Here is a 19,659-nt window from a genome sequence, read left to right as displayed (position 1 = left end):
TTGATGATCGTTCTAGGAAAATTTGGGTTTAGTTGCTTGAATCTAAGGATGAAGCCTTTGCTGCGTTTAAGAAATTTCATGCATTTGTGACCACCCAAACAAGCAGAAAGCTAAAATGCTTGCGTACGGACAATGGGGGGGAGTTCACAAGTGCTGAATTTAACAAATTTTGTGAAAATTTGGGCATTAAGAGAAAGTTTACTGTGCCATACAGCCCCTCTTCTAATGGTGTGGCTGAAAGATTCAATAGGACACTTTGTGAGAGGGTGAGATGCATGCTGTCCACAGCTAATCTTTCTCATGGATTTTGGGGAGAAGCTTTAAAAACTACAGTCCATATATGCAATCGATCCCCTCACATATCTTTGAAAGATGACATCCCTGAAGAGGTTTGGTCTGGCAAGCCTACTTCATATGATCACTTACGCATTTTTGGTTGCGAGGCTTTTGTGCATGTTAGACCTGAGTTGAGAAGTAAACTAGATGCCAAGTCCATTAAGGGCCTTTTCATGGGATATGGTGAAGAAGGCAAAATGGGTTACAGGATTTGGTTATCTCAGCTCAAAAGGGTTATACGCAACCGGGATGTTGTTTTTAATAAGCCAAAGCTGCTTCAAAACAATTGTGCCTCAAAGCATGACCATAAAAGGGTCAAATTTCAGCATGACTAGCCACCTGTTAGACCTGCTAGGCAAATTGAGGCTCCTGAAGGGCATTTGCAGCCACAAAACAATGCTGAAAATGGTGTTGAAAATGATGTACAACAACCCATTGTTGATGATTTTATCATGCCACCTGATGTAAACCCATTGCCGGATAATGTGGATCATTGGGTGAGGCGATCTACTCGTCCAAGACGGCCCATGAGTAGATATGATCCCTCTTTGCATTACATTATGTTGACAGATGAGGGAGAGCCTCTTACGTATAAAGAGGCAAAGACATGTGAGCACAGCGACAAGTGGGAGCTTGCTATGCATGAAGAGATTAAAGCTTTGCATGCTAATCATACTTGGGATTTGGTGGAATTGCCCAAAGGAAGGAAAGCTATTCCTAACAAATGGGTGTATAAAATCAAGACTGTTGATGCAAAACCCAAGTATAAGGCAAGGCTATTTGCAAAGGGATATGTTCAAACCAAGGGCATAGACTTTCAGGAGGTGTTCTCTCTTGTAGTGAAGATGACCACTTTGCGTGTATTGTTTGCCATAGTGGCTGCTCTTGATTTGGAAATGGACCAAACGGATGTACATACCGCTTTCTTGCATGGTGATGTGGAGGAAGAGCTTTACATGAAGCAACCCGAGGGTTTTGTTATTCCTGGCAAGGAACATTTGGTATGTATGCTCAATAGAAGCTTGTATGGGTTGAAATAATCATGTAGACAATGGTACAAGAAGTTTGACCGCTTCATGCTCAAACATGGTCACAAAAGAAGCCATGCAGACCATTGTTTGTATCCCAAACGTGATGAGGATGGCAGCCCTATCATTCTTGTGCTCTATGTGGATGATATGTTGATAGCTGCAAAGAAAAGAAGCATTGTTGATGCTCTTAAAGGGCAGCTGAAATCTGCATTTTCAATGAAATACATTGGGACAGCTGAACATATACTTGGAGTGCGTGTTAGAGGCAAAGGGACCAGCGCATATTGTATTTGTCGCAAGAAAAGTACATTAAAAAGGTGCTAGACAGATTGGCTGAAGCAAAGCCTGTTGGCGTGCCATTACAACCATATGTCAAAATCTCCAAGGATGATTGTCCTTAGTCAAAGGAAGAAGCCAATGACATGCAAAGTGTGTCTTATGCTTCAGCTTATGGTTCACTTATGTATGCTATGGTTGCTACTAGGCCTGACATAGCCCATGCAGTGGGAGTTGTGAGCCGGTTTATGGCTAATCCAGGCAGGTTGCATTGGGATGCAGTGAAGTCCATTATGAGGTACTTGAAAGGGACTAAAAACAAATGCCTTTGCTATGGTAAAGGACCATTGGAGTTGAAGGGATTTTGTGACTCTCACATGGCTGGTGATGTGGATACACGGAAATCCACAAGTGGCTATGTGTTTACTCTTGCAGGAGGTGCTATTTCATGGTGTTCTAGATTGCAAAAGATCGTTGCATTGTCTACTATTGAGGCTGAATATATTTCAGCCACTGAGGCTTCCAAAGAAGCCATTTGGTTAACACGCCTATGTAGTGAGTTTGGTTTGCCTGACAAGGCACCTATGCTTGGTTGTGATAGCCAGAGTGCTATATGTTTGGCAAAGAATGCCATGTTTCATGCACGCACAAAGCATATTGATGTGCGGAAGTCTCGAGAAGTGCTTGAGGATGGCCTTATTACATTGGTTAAGGTCCATACATCACAAAATCCAACAGATGCTCTCACTAGGTGCTTATCCAAAGCACATCATCATCTATGCATACAGATGGTGGGAGTCACGTAGCTTAAAGGCACCATTTATGCCTTTAAGTGGGAGGTTGTTGGGTTAAAGGCCCAAATGGCCCCCTTTTGTGTATAGTTTTAAAGGTTATTAACCTTTGGCCAAGTTCACATTGAACTTGGCCACTAACTTTAAATTGGTCCTATACTTTTAATAAAGAGAATGTAAGTCAATTTACTCACTAACTCATTCCCCTCAATATCGTGTAGCGCTACCTCTCTCTCTTTGCAACTTCGTTCTCTAGCGCTCCCCCTCTGCAGCACATTGCCTCCGCTCGAAGCCTCAAGACCTGCACATCTCCTCGTGCTCTATCACTTGCACACACCGCCGCTCGCTCATCATGAACCAGCGTTTTTCAGCAACTGTAACAGCGTTTTTCAGCAGTGACATTCAGCCAAGACAGCAGTGTTTTTCAAACCAGAATAGCAGCACTTTCCAAGCGAGACATATCAGCGATTTCAGTCCCTGAAGTTAGCATGTTCAGCCATAGACCTCGTCGTCGCCGTCATCTCCGACTCAGATCATCATTGTATCATAGCATCCAAAACTTGCATCAACACCTTTGTACTAGATTTGTGCAATCAATAGCATAGACTTCTCTCGCCATCGAGAGAGGGGCCCTTGAAGGAGGTTTAACAACATTCTGGTGTCGTATTCTCTTCACTCTCTCAGTCTATTAACAGTGTCATTCACTTTGCACTCTCTCACTAAAGGAACGGAAGGCTCTCACTTCCGTAAGTAAATGGAACCCTTGAGCACAGTTCGGAGCACTCATCTTGAGCAAAGTTCACCCAACATTCACTTCCACTGCACCTTATTGGTATCAAAGCTTTGGCAATGTTCTGTATCACTCAAGGAAAGAACCACAATAATTTTTTTTGCTTGTTGCAATCGCACATAACCCAAGTTCACTTGAGCGTGTCAATTCCTAATCGTGTTGTTGAAGAGTGACAGGTAACCCAAGAAAGAAGGGCTTGTCCGGCCTCCCCTCATTCCTCTTTTCACTTATTGAGAGCGGACCGTGCACTTAGCGGCCGGCCAAGGGATGCGCCTGCAGGGAAGAGTAGAGCTCGAGTAAGAGAAGATCCTTCTCTAACACAGATTGCAAGCTAAAGAAAGACCTCAAGAACCCAAGGACTCAAGAACCCAAGAACGTCACAAGAACCCAAGTTCCTCGTGAACTTAAGAACCCAAGATCTCAGTGTATGGTCATCACCCGAAGCGGAATGGATACTTTGCGTGAAGGTGATGAGCATGGAGGTGGCGGAGAATAATTTTTCCCAACGGGAGGTTTTTCCGACCCTCCCCCTTCCGCATCTACGCCACGGTTTGCACCAAATCCTATATAGGCTTTGGTCAAGTCGATGATGGATATGATGCTACAACAAGAGGCGCAACACGCCACCTTTGATCGCGAGCGCGAGCAAGCGCGCTTGGCAGCCAAAGAAAGACGGTTAGCCTTAGAGCGTGAGCGAGAGCAAGCGCGCTTGGCGGCCGAAGAAAGAAAGGCATAATTGGATCGCGAGCGCCAAGAGAGACGAGCGGCCTTGGAGATAGAGCATGAGACGCAGAGAGACCAACGCATGCGAGAGTTGGTCCTACGGGTACTTACCTTGAAACCCGAGCCGGTCAAAGATGTTGGTAGTTCATCAAGTAGCAGAGACTTGGACTCCAACAACCCCGTCACGAAGAAGTTGACATTTAGTAAGTACGACGGTAAGATGGATGCTAATGTTATTCATTCTTGGTTGCATCAATCTAATGCTTATTTTGCGACAACTCAAAAGACAAGAAATAGCAAAGTTTTGACGGCAACCACATGCCATTAATTGGTATTAAGCGTGGCAAGAGGAGCAATTGGCCGCGCACCTAGAGGCAGTCGAGAAAGACGTGCCCCTTTCTTTCAGTTGGGTCGACTTCCAAGACAAGCTCAAGGCGCGGTTCTTGCCACCTCAGTACCTAGCGCAATTAAAAGATGTAAGGTGCAGCGGAAGTGAATGTTTAAACTTTGCTCAAGATGAGTGCTCCGAACTGTGCTAAGGTTCCTTTTGTTCTTATGGAAGGGAGAGCCTTCCGTTCTAAATGAGAGAGTGCAATGGACACAAACAAAGTAAATGGACACTGTGCGTGAAAGTATATGAGACTGAGAGATAGAGAAGAGAATACGACACAAGAGACGTAAAACCCTCCTCCGAAGGCCCCACTCTATGGCGAGAGCGGTCTACTGATGATTGCACAAATCTCTACAATGCTTAAACTTGCCGACGATGAGGATGACGACGAGACGGGCTGAAATCTGAAAACGCTAATCGCTGAAATTTGCAAATCTTCTATCTGTTGAATTCTGACTCTATGTCGGTGACGATGTCGATGACGACGGTATGACGACGACGTGCTGAAAACGCAGATGCTGAAATCTGCATTTTCCGGGCTGAAATTGTAAACCTTGATGTATTCCACCGTGCGGCAAGGATCTACTGCGGGAAGGTGAGATCTGCGAGGTTCGGGACTTGATCTGCGGTGTCTAAGGGCTAAAAACTGAAAACGTTGATGCTTAATGAGGCTCCGTCGCGATGAATCTGCAAAACGCTGAAGGGTCTGCAGATACAAAAACGCTAGGGCTGAAAATCTGCTGTTGTTGCCGATTGACCTGCAAATGCAAAACGCTAGGCTGATCTGGTGTGTCGTTCACGTCGGGGCTGATGTGCTGTGCACAAAACGCCAAGGCTGATCTGATGCAAAAACGCTAGGTCCTGCAATCTGCAAAACGCTAGGCCTTCTGATGGGTTCTGCTGAGAAGTTGCCTGTTGAGCAAGGTGCTCCTGCTGCCTCTTCTGCCAAAAAGTGCTAGCGCTAGGATTCTATTTATACAAACTTAGCAAAATTGCCCTATCTATTTTCCAACAAAAGTCACTTAAAATTAATAAGTGAAAAATATCAAAAATAAGGAAAATAGGTCTATACACTGTAAAAATGCTACTGATGGGATCTGACTGGAATCTCATGGTCATGTTGTGTGCAACCAGAGGATATGCATCTAATCTAAGTGTCTGGACATGCACGGTCTGCGAACAGACTCACAAAAGTGCCAGATCACTTGCTATTCTAAACTTTACTGACTGAACTGAACCCTGATCATGTTGTAGCTTGTCCACGGACACATAGGGTTGGCTGTGTCACGTGACATCTCTTCCTTTTCAAAGTGAGGTGAAAAGGAGGTACTGGTACCGAACTGTATGGCATCGAGGGAGATCGCCAATAGCATCTGGAATCCTAAAAGGGACTCTTTGTCAGCCCACTCTGATGTGTGGGTCGTGCGGTACTTGAACTTCATAAAGGTCTGCAACGCTTGCTTCTTTGGGCCGTGCCGAAAGCGACACAAAGTCTTCTGTGGCTCCTTCAATGCTTCAACTTCGTCTAGAGTCATGCATCTTCCTTCTTCAAGAATCTCCATGGCTGAAAATTCCTGAAACCACTTCCAACACAAACACATGAACATACCCATTCCATGTAAAGTGAGTGGAAAAAATCTTGTCTTCCTCAAAGACTGTGCATGCAATGTAGATGAACAATTAGACGGAGTGCCAAACGGTTCACCCCACACACGCAAACAATGAGATCGAATCTTTCTTTTCTGATTTAAATCAATCAACTATGGCAAAACACAATGGAAATGCTGGTGCTTGGTGCTCATACTTTCATGTGCTCTTTCTACAAATGTGTCATGCCAAAGAAGAGACGTGGAATGTGACTTCCTTACATACATACTTTTCAGCTTTTCATGAACAATCCGCATACATCTGTGCTCATTCATGAGTGAAACGTGCTCAACGTCCAATATGTCATGCCTAGGAAAAGCGATCACATAAAGACGCTGACTAAAACACAGGAAACGATCACGAATGAAACACTCGAACAATGCGTGCTGATTAATCATGTGAACACATAATACTTCCTGCGAGGGTTCTTTGGACCTAAGCTCAAGAGCCAAGATCGGTTCTTCGTGATTGATCGAATTTGCAACAATGTTAGCTTCGCTAGAAAAGGCATCAACTAACTCATCATCCTTGTGAACAATCACGTCCTCTTCATGCAAATCATCATGCTTGTCATTGTCATCCAAATCATCATGCGCATCATTTTCATTCAAATAATCATGCTTATCATCATGCAAATCCTGTGTATCATGCTTTGGAGAAGACGAGACTGAGAGAGTCTCCTTCTCCTAAATCCGTTCAATCTTCGCATGCACATTAGCAATGAGAGATGCAGAATGAACAACTTGCTCTCCACGAATGACAATGGGAGAGTCACTTTTGGCATTGAAAGTGAACGTATTTTCCGTCCAATCAATGAGAGGGTTATGCTCACGAAACCATCGAATGCCCAAAATCATGTCACATCCTGAGAGAGGAGAGACTAAAAATTTTCTTTGGAAAGAAGCTTGTTGAACTGTAAAGAACACATCAAAGCACTCCTTCGTGATGAGAGAGTCCATACCAAGAGCGAAGCCAGAGACCTCGAGAGGAGATTTCTGACTAACCTCTAGGCAGGCTTTCTCAACAAGAGAGGGACTAATCACATCATGCATACTACCTGGGTCAAACAATATGACAAAACGCTACCCCGCCATATGACCATAATATTGACTTGGGTCGTCGACGAGAGTGGGGCCTTCAGAGGAGGGTTTTACAACCTCTCGGTGTCGTATCTCTTCTCTCTCCTTCTCTCAATCTCATTCACTTGCACGCACAATATCCACTCACTGTGTTCGTGATCATAGCACTCTTTCCCTAAGAACTAAAAGGAACCTTGAGCAGTAAGATCACTAATCTTGAGAAAATACAACATTTATTCCGCTGCACCTTACACTTCCAAAGCCTAAAGGATCTCATCTTAAGAAGCAATCACGCATATCAAGATGGGCTTACTTAGTGGCATATATATCCAACAGTAGTCGAGTACTCGGTCGTGAATGTCGCGATGGTGGACAAGTTCCCTCTCGTGAGCCATGCCCTACATTTAAGTCTTTCTTATTTGACGGTGGTAAAGTTGAAAATTTATTGATCCTTTCCTTGTGCAAAAGGATTCTTCAGAGGTCTTAGAAGCAACAGCTCCCTCAACCTCCCCCTTCTCAATTGGAAGCCTTAATACCCGCTGAAACAGCTGAAGATTCAAAAGATTCCGGTTCTTTGTGTGACAACAGACAAGCACAAAACCCCTTCTTTGGCCATGATCCAGGCAGAAAAACTAGCCTTGTCGTTGCCCTTGCAAAATAAAGTCTCTCTCTTTGAACAGATACAAATGCAGTGGTGAATGATAATGCTTCAAACTTGAAGACTCCATTTCTTGCCTTCAATGGTACAAAGGATAAATCAGATGCAGACTCTTACAGCAGGACTTCAATCGCTGCAATTGAATCTTTGGACACAACTTGTTCTAGTGATAAACCTTTACAGATGGATATACCTCCAAACACTACTCTGATTCAGTCTACGACATCCCTTCGGGAGGATTTTGCTGTTCCAGATAAACCAATGGAATACCTTACAAATTTCCAACCAATGATCATCACTCAACAGAAAACGCAAGTCAATTTACCAATAATTTCACTCAAAGCAGATACAGATTCAATCTCTTATTAGACAAAGCTCGAAGTTACAAAAAACTTTGACAAAGGCACTTATCAAGTCGCAGAAATAATCAGTTTTCAATTTGGTAAAATAGTTATGGTCAATAACAGTGCCATGACATGGGACTTAAAAAAAAAGAGCTTTGCAAAATCACTACAACAATACATTTCCTTCTCTGGAAGTTTCTACAACTACCCCGGTTTCTGTTTTAAATGGGAGGGAATGTCACGATTGTGACTATGTTGCAGTATTACATCTACTCCTAGTTGCAGATACGCGAAGTGTCATGCCAAGGAGGACCCCTATGCTTGGATGGTCACACCCCTTCGCTCATGAGACGTGCCTCTTTGCCAAAAGCCACACTCCTTCGACGACTGGTCACACCCCTTCGCTCTATGGTTGCGACTCTTTGCCCAATGATTGCATCTCTTCGCCGAAAGCATGTCTTTACGTCTAAAGTCGCGTCTCTTCATCATGAGACATGTCTTTTCATTTGTCTCTTCGTCTCCTATATAAGGAGCCTATTGTACTCAGTTTAAAGTCATTCAGACAACAAGTGTTCTTGTCTCTTAAGTCTCAGTTTGATCTTAAGTATGAAGTTTTAGTCTTAAATATAGGATTAGCACCACTAATTCTCACACACAAGAGATGAAGCACAACAAGGGAAAGCCTAAGGAGAACAAATCTTCTCACAGTACCTCTCAGACTCCTCAGAACCCACAAAACGGTAAGAACGGTAAGAATGGTAAGAATGGTGACTCTTCTAGCCAATCTTCCTCTAATCCTTCATAAAAGAGCTCTCAAAATGAATCTAAGGATAAAGCCAAAGCACCTGCAGAACCTAAGCTAACCCCGGATGAAAAAGCCGCACAAGGAATTATAGGAGGATACATACGGCTGAAGAACAAGTGATTTATGCTAAGGAAGGTAGATGCTATCAATGTCACGTCAAGGGTCACATTAAGAAGGCTTGTCCTAAGACAGCCCCACCTAAAGAACCCAAAGAACCAACAACTACCACAAGCACTTTAATAAATCAATCCGAGTCTTCATATGTTTCTGACACACACATTGAGGAGTCTCTCTTTAAATGTTATGGTCATGTGAAGGGTCAACGTTTTGTTATAGTGTTTGATTCAGGCAATATGCATGATGTGATTGGTGCCTCTCTTGTAGAGAGAGCCCGCCTAGAGGTTAGTCAGCTATCTCCTCTCAAGATGTCGGCCTTCGCTCTCGGTATGGACTCTCTCATCACGCAAGAGTGCCTTGCTGTGTTGTTTACAGTTCAACAAGCTGCCTTCCGTAGGAAATTTGTCGTGTCTCCGCTCTCTTTAAATGTTATGGTCATGTGAAGGGTCAGCGTTTTGTTATATTGTTTGATTCATGCAGTATGCATGATGTGATTGGTGCCTCTTGTAGAGAGAGCCCGCCTAGAGGTTAGTCAAGCATCTCCTCTCGAGATGTCGGGCTTCCCTCCCGGTGTGGACTCTCTCATCACGAGAGAGTGCCTTGCTGTGTTGTTTACAGTTCAACAAGCTGCCTTCCATAGGAAATTTGTCGTGTCTCCTCTCTCAGGATGTGATATGCTATTGGGCATCACATGGTTTCGTGAGCATAACCCTCTCATTGATTGGGCGGACAATACTCTCATGTTGAATGCCAAAAGTGACTCTCCCATGATCATTCGTGGTGAGGAGGGTCTGCATTCTTTGCCTCTCATTTCTCATGTGCAAGCAAAGCGTGAATTACGACGAGGAGCACAAGCAGCATTCATCTATGCCTCTCCAATTACCCAGAGCATTCACGCTCCAGACAGGTATTCAGCCTTGTTTACCAAGTTTAAACTTTAAGCATCTCTTTTTGTGGGATGATCTTCCACCCCGTCTCCCACCCCAACGGCCGGAGAACCATCGCATCGAGCTCATGGAGGGAGCTCAACCTGTCAATAAGGCTCCCTACCGTTTGAACAAGACTCTAGAAGAAGAGTTAAGAGCGGCAACTCACGGAGTTGGTGGCTAGAGGATTCATACGTCCTAGTGTAAGTCTTTTTGCTGCTCCTATTTTGTTTGTCCACAAAAAAGATGGTTCATCTCGTTTATGTATTGATTACAGGGCATTGAACAAGATGACCGTCAAGAACAAGTTTCCGATGCCTCGCATTGAGTATATCCTCGATAGGCTCAATGGGACAATGGTTTTCAGTAAGGTTGATCTCAAAAGTGAATAACCATCAAGTAAGGGTGTTCAAAGGCGACATCTACAAGACCGCCTTTCGCACGGAGCGAGGGCAATGGGAGTATGTGGTTATGCTTTTTGGATTGACAGGTGTCGTGGAACATTTAACAGTCTCATGGTAGGCCTTTTTGGCGATATAGTTGGTGTATGTGTGTTCATCTTTCTTGATGATATTCTCATTTTTCTGCATCGTGGGAACAACATGAAAAGAATGTATCTTTTTATCTATCGAGTTAAAGTGTTGTCAGCTTGAACGGCTCACTGCTGCTGCTTCGCACGCCATCGCTCCCCCTCCCCCCCCCCCCCTAGTGCTGCCTGCTGCCCCCCCCCCCCCCCCCCCCTCCTCTGCCCTTACTGCCGCGCAGCTTGCCTGACAGCACTGTTGGCCTTCGCGCTCCCTGCTCGCCTTTATCGCCCCCTGCCTGCCCGCCCGCCCACCCGCTGCCTGCCCCGCGCTGCCTTCCTGCCACCACTGCCGCCCCCGTCACCCCCTCCTATTGCCGCCAGCGCTCCCACTTGCCCCAGCCCGCTGCCCCCCCCCCGGCCCGTCTGTCCACCCGCCTTGTTTTCACCCTGACAGCCCTGCAATTCGACCCATTTAGCTTTGTTTCAATTCTTGGGGCGATGCTTTCTGCGCCGGATTGCAACATGCTCTCGTCGACATCTTCTTACGACACAGCAGTAGACACAGATGGAGGCTCCAACTTCGCCACAGAGGGACTCGCCAGAAGCCCCCTCGCTCGACCCCGTTGAGCCCACCATTCGACTTTCTCTCTCGCCGACAGAGCGAGCGAGCCTTGCCGTAGAGGTGGAGCGATTGCAGGCGACTTCGGTCATCTACAAGATTCTCGGCACCCGACCTAGCAGAGGAGAGCTGCGAGACCTTCTCCAGGCCCGCCTTCTTGCAGAGGTGGGCAAGATCTTGGATGTCCACATTCTCGGACGGGGTTACTATCAGATCGAGTTTGAGACCTCCGAGATGGCGTCCAAGGTCATAGCTATGAGTCCACTGGCCATCCGAGCATCACGCGTCCACTTTCGATAGTGGCGACATGGTTTTGACCCAGCTTCGGATGTTCTAGTAGAGGAGGCAGACATCCCCATCTCAGTCTGCTTTCCAGAGGGAGTACTTACCACTTCTTTCTAGGATTGGCTCCGCCATTGGGACTGTCCTGGAGACACCTCGTACGACAGCATCTGTAGCTGCCAAGGCGGTAGGCATCCCCTCAGTTCGAGTTTTGGTCAGAGATACCCACACGCTCCTGAAGGTTATTCTTCTGCCTCGGGTGAGTGGGGGTTGGTTTAGACAGAGTGTGGAGTACTCGGGCCTCCCGAACCAGTGCTTCATTTGTCGACAGATGGGCCATCTAGCGAAGGCCTGTCCACGGAGGAGGCCGCGACCTGCACCACAGCCTCAGCCCCTGGATGTGATTGCTACATAAGTTACAATGATCATGATTCGTACCTCAGATCTCAACGGGAATAATGATGTGACCGTTCAGTGACTTGTGTCTTTGTGCAAGTACGAGATGTGTGCAGTCTGGTGCATGGGTACATAGAGTTAGTGTCTACTAAGCTAGTTTCTACCTTTGTGTCTTTTGCAGACGTAATTGAGGGCAGTTACATCTTACTCTTCTTTCAAGGAGGGGTATGTCACAAAGCACCCGAAAGTAGCCAAAATGAAGGGAATCAGTTTGAAACATCAACATATGATGATGTGGCACCTATACAGGCATCCAAAAATTCGTGGTAGATTTTTAGGGATTTGTCCTATGGGTGCCAGTTTTTTATATCTACTGCTTTTTGGCCTTGGGACTTTAAATATGAGCCTTGGGGCCCTCTCTAGCAATTCTACAGCGCGCAGATTGCAACAAAAGTGCTCTTCGACTTGTAATTTGTGAATCATCGATAAAGAAAGAAATACCGAAAGGGGCGCTAGTCTTTGGGGCCAGTGCATCAAGAAGCGAAACTTTGCCGCTTCATGTCTCTCTCTCTCTCTCTCTCTCTCTCTCTCTCTCTCTCTCTCTCTCTCTCTCTCTCTCTCTCTCTCCAAGTTCAGTTTGTTGTAGTTTTTGTTCGTGCATTGCTATTGATTTCTCACTTGGGTGTCCAAGCCTGTGTCCCGTCATCAGTTGGACGCTCTTTCTCTCTTCCTTTGTCCAGTCAATGTAGCCACGTCATCACTTTGTGACACAGAGTCTCAAGGGCCATTGCTCAACATCACTACCTTGCCCAAGTCTCTACTATATCTTATCTAGATTCGTAATAAACAATATGCTCATGCACACTACAATATGATGAGTAGAGTATCTATTATTATCATATAACCTGCAATAGTCACTAGGTCAATTTTGTGAAAAAGAAACATCATCTACGTCTATGAATCCATTCATTGTCGGGCATTTTAATTTTTAGAAGCATTACTGCAAAAAAACACTCACAATAACCTGTGAAAAATTTGCCTGTATCAGCCAAGTCTTGATCCATCTCAACAGTCTTCGCAGCTGCTTGCCTATTTTCTGCTGCTGCCTAAGTACTTTAGGCCTACTGCGTGCTGCTGATGAGCTGTCATGCCTAACCAACCTCTTCCTCTTTTTATGCACAGACAGAGTTTCATTGCTTTGACAGTTCTCAGCACTCATGGTCTGCTCAGCCCCACTGTGAGGAAGCTTATCGTCAACAGTCGCGCTACCTGGAGAAAATTTAGCACTAACAATGCTCTGCATTAAGTGCTTCCATCTCAACTCAGCAGCTCTAATTCTTTTAAGATCTGGTTTTCTTGATTTCATTGGCTTATCTCTTCTAACATTCTTCAGTTGTTTATTTTTGCCGGCCGAGTTTGATTGCAAACGGACAGGTTTTCGTGTCAATGAAGCTGTGCATGACCCCTTCTCTGCCCCCTGTTGTGTGAGGGAAGGAGTTGCTTGATTAGAATTACCCCTTTCTGGTTGGCACTGTGTGTCTGCAAGCTTTGGTGGCAAATTTGCACTCTCCAGAATCTCATGGAAATCCTCAGAACGCTGGGTAGGTGCCTCACAGTTTGTGTTTTGCTCATGCAAATGTTCTTCATGAGATTGGACACCATTACCATCTGAGAGTAAAGAGCTGCAATGCTCAATGGAATTATCTTGAATTGGCACTGGGTCCTGTTGATTTTCTGTATGGCTACTATTTCTTTGTTTTTTGGATGCTGCTATTGGAGCAGAGGATTGGACCGCCATTGCAGGAAGAGCCAGGATAGGAGTTGGTGAAATTGTATCTCCAATGAGATTATCATCTCTGCAGGTTGGTTGAGCAACGCCAGGCACTTCCGCAATTTCTGTTCCTGCAGGGCTACAGTTTGTCATTTCTTGATCAGGAGACTCATGAGTTTGCTTGTCACGGGCTCCATTATCTTGTGCAGACTTAACGTTCTCCTTTCTCTTTTCAAAAACGCTCTTCTTGACTCGAGGAGAACGAAGCCCTTCTTTCGTGCCAGCGGAGTTATGACGGGCCATTCCTCTACCAGAAGCTTCGGGGGGGCTAAGCCTCCCTCGCTTTCTTCCGGCTCCATCTTCGTGGGCAGCGCAGTGATCGCTCTTCTTCCTCTTCCCAGTAATGCTGTTCTTAGCGCCTGTTTGTGATCTCGTTCTCATCGTCCCTGCAGGCGGGACGATCTAACAGGATGAACTATCCTCAGCAGTAAAGACCTTACTTTGTGAGCGTAGTGGCCAATTTGAAATCCCTGGCCTCTCGGTAATCCACGTGGCCTTGTTGATTGTTGAAAATAGCGACTTTCCCAATCCGTTTTCTCTCTCTTTCTCTCTCTCTCTCTCTTTGTGTCTATTGGCCTCTCGGTAATCCACATGGCGTTGTTGATTGTTGAAAATAGCGACTTTCCCAATCCGTTTCCTCTCTCTCTCTCTCTCTCTCTCGACTCACCTCGTCGCTTTCTCGCTCCACCCACTGCGCATTGGCTTGCCCCACTGTGTTGCTCGCCCTCATCGCCACCGCAAAGCGCAGTGCCGTAGTTGCCTCCATCGCCGGCGGGAGCTGAGGAATTCTAGGCAAAGGTAGACCCAAACCCACTACCACTCATTGCCACCGCAGAGCACAGTGTTGTAGTCGCCTCCATCGTCGGCGAGAGCAGAGTCAAAGGGATTCAAGGCAAAGGTAGACCCAAACATACTACCACTACCACCTCGTCATGTGCAACAAAGGCCTCGCGGAAGCCATCAGCCACACGATTCCTTGAATGGACATTATGGCCTTGACTCCTGAGTCTTGAAGTCAGGGCCCAAATGCCATCTCTTGGAGTGCATTGATTGTGGGATACACGCAACAGGAGTAGGGCTGCAAAACTCTGGACTATTTTCAACGGATGCAAAGCGAAAGCCTCTCTCCAGATGCAATTATCAACGTATGTATCTTGAAGGCATGTAACTCTACACAAGAAATTGATATGGGCACAAAAATTAGCAATTATATTGTTAGTCAGAGGTTGTTGAAAAATGATATCATGCTTGGTACTCCCTTGGTCGATATGTCAGCCAAATGTGGAGTGCTTAAGAAAGCACAAATAGAACTTGAGCATCTTCCTGGCTGGAATGTCGCCTTTTGGAATGCACTGATTGCGGGATGTGCACAACAAGAGCAAGGCCAGAAAGATCTTGTTGAAGTGAAGCGAGGGGCTCTCTCCAGATGCGATCAACTATGCATGCATCTGGAACGCATGTGGCTCTATGAGAGATGCTGATATGGGCACAAAGACTCACCATTATGTTGTTAGTTAGAGGCTGTTGAAAAAGGATGTCATGTTTGACACTGCCTACTATGATGTGCTTGAGAAAGCACAAAAAGACGCGCTTGAGGAGCTTCCTGTCCGTAATGTTACCTCTGGGAATGCACTGATTGCAAGATGTGCACAACAAGAGCAGGCTGTTGAAAAATGATGTCCTGCTTGGCACTGGTTGATGCCAAATATGGTGCGCTTGAGAAAGCACAAAGAGTGCTTGAGTAGCTTTTTGGACGGAATGTCGCCTCTTGGAATGCACTGATTGCGGGATGTGCGCAACAAGAGTAGGGCTAGAAAGTTCTCGTTGAAGAAAAGTGAAGAGCTCTCCCCGGATGCAATTAGTTACGCATGCATCTTGAAGGTATGTGGCTCTACGCAAGATGCTGATATGGGCACAAAGTTCCACCATTATATTGTTTGTTAGAAGTTGTTGCAAAAGGATGTCGAGCTTGGCACTGCCTTGGTCAATATGTATGCCAAATGTGGGCTGCATGAGAAAGCACAAAAAGTGCTTGAGCAAATTCTTGGCCAGAATGTCGCCTCTTGGAATGCACTAATTGCGGGATGCACGCAACAAGGGCAGGGCCAAAAATCTCTTGTTGAAGCAAAGTGAGGGACTCGCTCCAGATGCGATCAGCTACACATGTATCTTGAAGACATGTTGCTCTATGCAAGATGGCACTGATATAGGCACAAAGATTCACCATTGTATTGTTACTATGAGGCTGTTGAAAAAGGATGTCGTGCTTGGCACTGCCTAATGTGGTTGGTGTGCTTCAAAAAGCACAAAAAGTGGTTGAGCAGCTTTCTGTCCAGAATGTGGCATCTTGGAATGCTCTGATTGCGGGATGAGTACAACAGGAGCATGGCCAAAATTCTCTAGGTTGTTTTCAGCAGATGCAAAGCAAGTATATCGCTCCAATTCAGTCACTTATACTTTTGTCTTGAAGGCATGTGGCTCTACACAAGTGCTCGAGGAGATTCGTGTCCTGAGTGTGGACTCTTGGAATGCACTGATTTCATGATTTGCTCCACAAGGGCAGGGCCAAAAAGCTCTATTTTGTTTTCAGCAGCCTCTATCCATATGCAATCACGTACGCAAGAAGCTGATATGGGCACAAAAATTCACAATTGTATTGTTGGTCAGAGGCTGTTGAAAAAAGATGTTGTGCTTGGTGCTGCCTTCCAAATGTGGTGCGCTTGAGAAAGCACAAAAAGTGGTTGAGGAGCTTTTCGGCCGGAATGTCATCTCTTGGAATGCACTGATTGCAGGATATGCACGACAAAAAGCTCTAGGTTGTTTTCAGCAATGCATCTCTCCAAATTTAGTCTGAATGTGACCTTCTACAAGTCGTTGACATGGTTGAGAGAATAAATGAGGCCATACCTTGTCCGGGGCTCTTGGGGAAGCATGTCATGCTCTAGGATGCTTTCAGGAGACGCAAAGCAAGTGTATCTCTCGAGATTTGGTCACCTATACTTTCTTCTTGAAGGATATGCTTACATCTTGAAGGCATCTTGCTCTATGCAAGAGCTTGAGGAGCTTCGTTTTGGAGTGTGGACTCTTGGAATGCACTAATTCCAAGATTTTCCTTGTGCAGCGTCCTTTGCATTGTCTTGGTCGATATATATGCAAAGTGAGAGCCTCTTTCCACATGCAATCACCGACGTATGTATCTTGAAGGCATGTGACTCTACACAAGATACTGATATGGGCACAAAAATTCGCAATTAAATTGTTAGTCAGAGGTTGTTGAAAAAAAATGTCATGCTTGGCACTGCCTTGGTTGATATGTAAGCCAAATGTGGAGTGCTTAAGAAAGCACAAAAAGAACTTGAGCAACTTCCTAGCCGGAATGTCGCCTCTTGAGAGATGTGTGCAACAAGAGCACGGCCAAAAAGGTCTTGTTGAAGCGAAGCGAGGGGCTCTCTCTAGATGCAATTAGTTACGAATGCATCTTGAAGGCATGTGGCTCTACGCAAGATGCCGATATGGGCACAAAGATTCTCCATTATATTGTTAGTTAGAGGCTATTGAAAGAGGATGTCGTGCTTGGCACTGCCTAATGTGGTGCGCTTGAGAAAGCACAAAAAGTGCTTGAGGAGCTTCTTGTTCGCAGTGTCACCTCTAGGAATGAATTGATTGCGGGATGCGTGCAACAAGAGCAAGGCTGTTGAAGAAAGATGTCCTGCTTGGCATTGCCTTGGTCGATGTATATGCCACATGTGTTGCAGTTGAGAAAGCACAGTTGTCTTTCTCAGTGTGCTCATTGCATGGATTGCTGCTCAACAGCTGTTGGAAACATATTGTTGCCAATTCTTTGCCTCATATGTATGTTTTGGTGTTCATATGTATGTTGTGGTGCTGTTGGTCAACATGTATGCCAAACGAGGGACGCCATGCGGCCCTGGGCTGTTTCCAACAGATGCAAAGTGAGGGCACCTCTCCAAATGCAATCACCTATGCTTTCGTCTTGAAGGCATGTGACACTTCCTTGATGTGTGGAATGTCGTATCTTCAAGTGCATCTGATTGCGGGATATGCCCAACAGTGTGACAGGACCTGGGAGCTCTGACCGGCTGGCGATTTTCAAGATGCAAAGCGAAGACATTTCTCTTGATGTAATCACCTATGCTTGCATCTTGAAAGCATGTGGCACTACGTAGGAGCAATGATCACATATGCGAAATGTGTTGTTCTTGGGAAAGCACCAAAGAGTGCTTGAGGAGCTTTCTGTCTTGAATGTCGTCTCTTGGAACACACTGATTGCGGGATATGCTTAACACAGAACACTCTAGGCTGTTTTTAGCAAATGCGAAGTGAGCGCCTCTCTCCACACGTGCAATCACCTATGCTTGCATCTTGAAGGCATGTGGCAATTTGGAAGAGGCTAGGATGGACAGAAGAACTCACGATGTATCATTAGTCAGGGGCTGTTGAAACAAAATGTTATGGTTGGCACTGCCTCGATCGACATGTATGCAATCACCTGCACCTTTATCTTGAAGGCATGTGGCATTACGCAAGACGCTGATATGGGCAAAAGAATTGTTGATGATATTTGTAGTTAAGGGCTATTGAAAAACGAAGTCATGCTTGTATGCTTTTCAGCGGTGCTACGCCATCGTCCTCTGGTTTTCTTCTATTATTACCTTGCGGCTGCTTGCACCCACCTTGGAAGTGGGAAGAAAATCACACAAAAAGGATAGTTTTCTCACATGCATTTGTGCTTTGTTGGCTCTAGATCGGCATGCAGTGTTGCAACTAAAATGATGCATGCTTCCTTTGCAGTTCCTAGCCAGTGGATGGAAGTGGCGGAGGGTCGTTTCCAATCCTTCTTGACCCTGGTAATAGCTTGGATCACCCAGGGCTTCTTAATGAGCTTCAGAGTCAGCTTCAGAGCTGTACAGATGTGCGTAATAACTTAGCTAGAAAAGCACTTCAGAAGTTCATATTACATAATGATCGGGTCCCAAATATTACATTGGTAAATTTCTTGATTTGCATGCATGCGTCCTTTGGGAATATTGCCCAAGCTAATTAAATTTTCAGAATTTTAGAAAAAACTGCTGCTTCTCCCTAGGGTGACATTATTTCGACCCATCTGTGAAAACGACCAAGCTGTTGCTCTTCATCATGAGATGCTCATCTCAGGAGTATTGGCAGATGATATTTATATGTAACAATTCTTAAAGCATGCTTTACTGCTGGAATACCTTTAGAGACTGGCATGTAAGTGCATGCTCATATTGTCAGGAATGGTTTTGAGTCAGATGGTTTTGTTGGCGGTGCGCTAGTTGACATGTCTCTACAGCCTAAAAGCTTAATGTTGCCCAGTTGCTCAGTAGATTGCCACACAGAAATATTGTAACATGGACTACATTGATCACTGGGTATGCACATCATGGTCACCAGACGAAGCACTTCATTGCACAAAGCAAATGGAGTGCGAGAGTCTTCAATTGAATGAAGTCACCTTTGTTGCGATGTCAAAGCATGCTCTAGCATTGTAGCTGAAGAGCAAGGCAAATGGGTACATGACCAAGTTATTGGGAGGGGCCTAGGTATCAACCCATTTATTGGCAGCTCCCTTGTTGATATGTACGGAAAGTGCGGCAACATGGAGGTGGCTCGTGAAGTATTTCATAGACTGCCTTACAAAGATCATGTGTCATGGAGTGCCTTGATTGCCGGTTATGCACATAATAGACAGGGTGAGGAGGCTCTTCAGTTATTTGAAGGGATGGTGCAGAGAGGAATAGTGTCAGATAGGGTTACGTTCATTTCTCTGACAAAGGCTTGTACCAACCTTGTTGCTTTAAAACATGGAGTCAATTCATGAACACGTAATTGACAAAGGGCATGAATGTGATTTCCATATATGTAGCACATTTATAAATATGTACCCAAGTTGCAGGAGTCTAGAGGATGCTCACATTCTATTGCAATGGTTGCCAGTGATAAATGTTGTTACCTGGAGTGCAATAATTATTGGATGTGCTCTTATAAGAGGGTAAAGGGCCCCCTACCACTGTAAAAGAGCTCTCTCGACTCTTCCATACCAAAGCTT

At 45.3% G+C, this 19,659-nt stretch overlaps 1 protein-coding gene and 1 pseudogene across 2 annotated transcripts in view; one reads left to right on the top strand and one right to left on the bottom strand.

Moving 5' to 3' along the window:
- LOC147462374 (uncharacterized) overlaps positions 1 to 14,003 on the bottom strand; it is a 65,907-nt gene extending 51,904 nt beyond the window's left edge. Inside the window, exon 1 of one of the 2 annotated variants that reach the window (XM_086483719.1) lies at positions 12,756 to 14,003. In XM_086483719.1, the coding sequence (XP_086339845.1) occupies positions 12,756 to 13,949 (1,194 nt within the window). In that variant the 5' untranslated portion in view covers positions 13,950 to 14,003. The remainder of the gene's footprint in view (positions 1 to 12,755) is intronic. The other variant, XM_086483726.1, reaches the window with a different exon arrangement.
- Positions 14,004 to 14,674: 671 nt separating this feature from the next.
- LOC147462373 (pentatricopeptide repeat-containing protein At3g09040, mitochondrial-like) lies at positions 14,675 to 19,153 on the top strand (annotated as a pseudogene).
- The last annotated feature ends 506 nt before the right edge of the window (positions 19,154 to 19,659 follow it).

This window comes from Adiantum capillus-veneris, chromosome 2, assembly GCF_014529385.1.
Source record: "Adiantum capillus-veneris isolate H3 chromosome 2, ASM1452938v2, whole genome shotgun sequence".
NCBI lineage: Eukaryota > Viridiplantae > Streptophyta > Polypodiopsida > Polypodiales > Pteridaceae > Adiantum > Adiantum capillus-veneris.
Note: the sequence above shows the minus strand (reverse complement) of the source record. Positions and strands in the feature narration are given on the sequence as shown.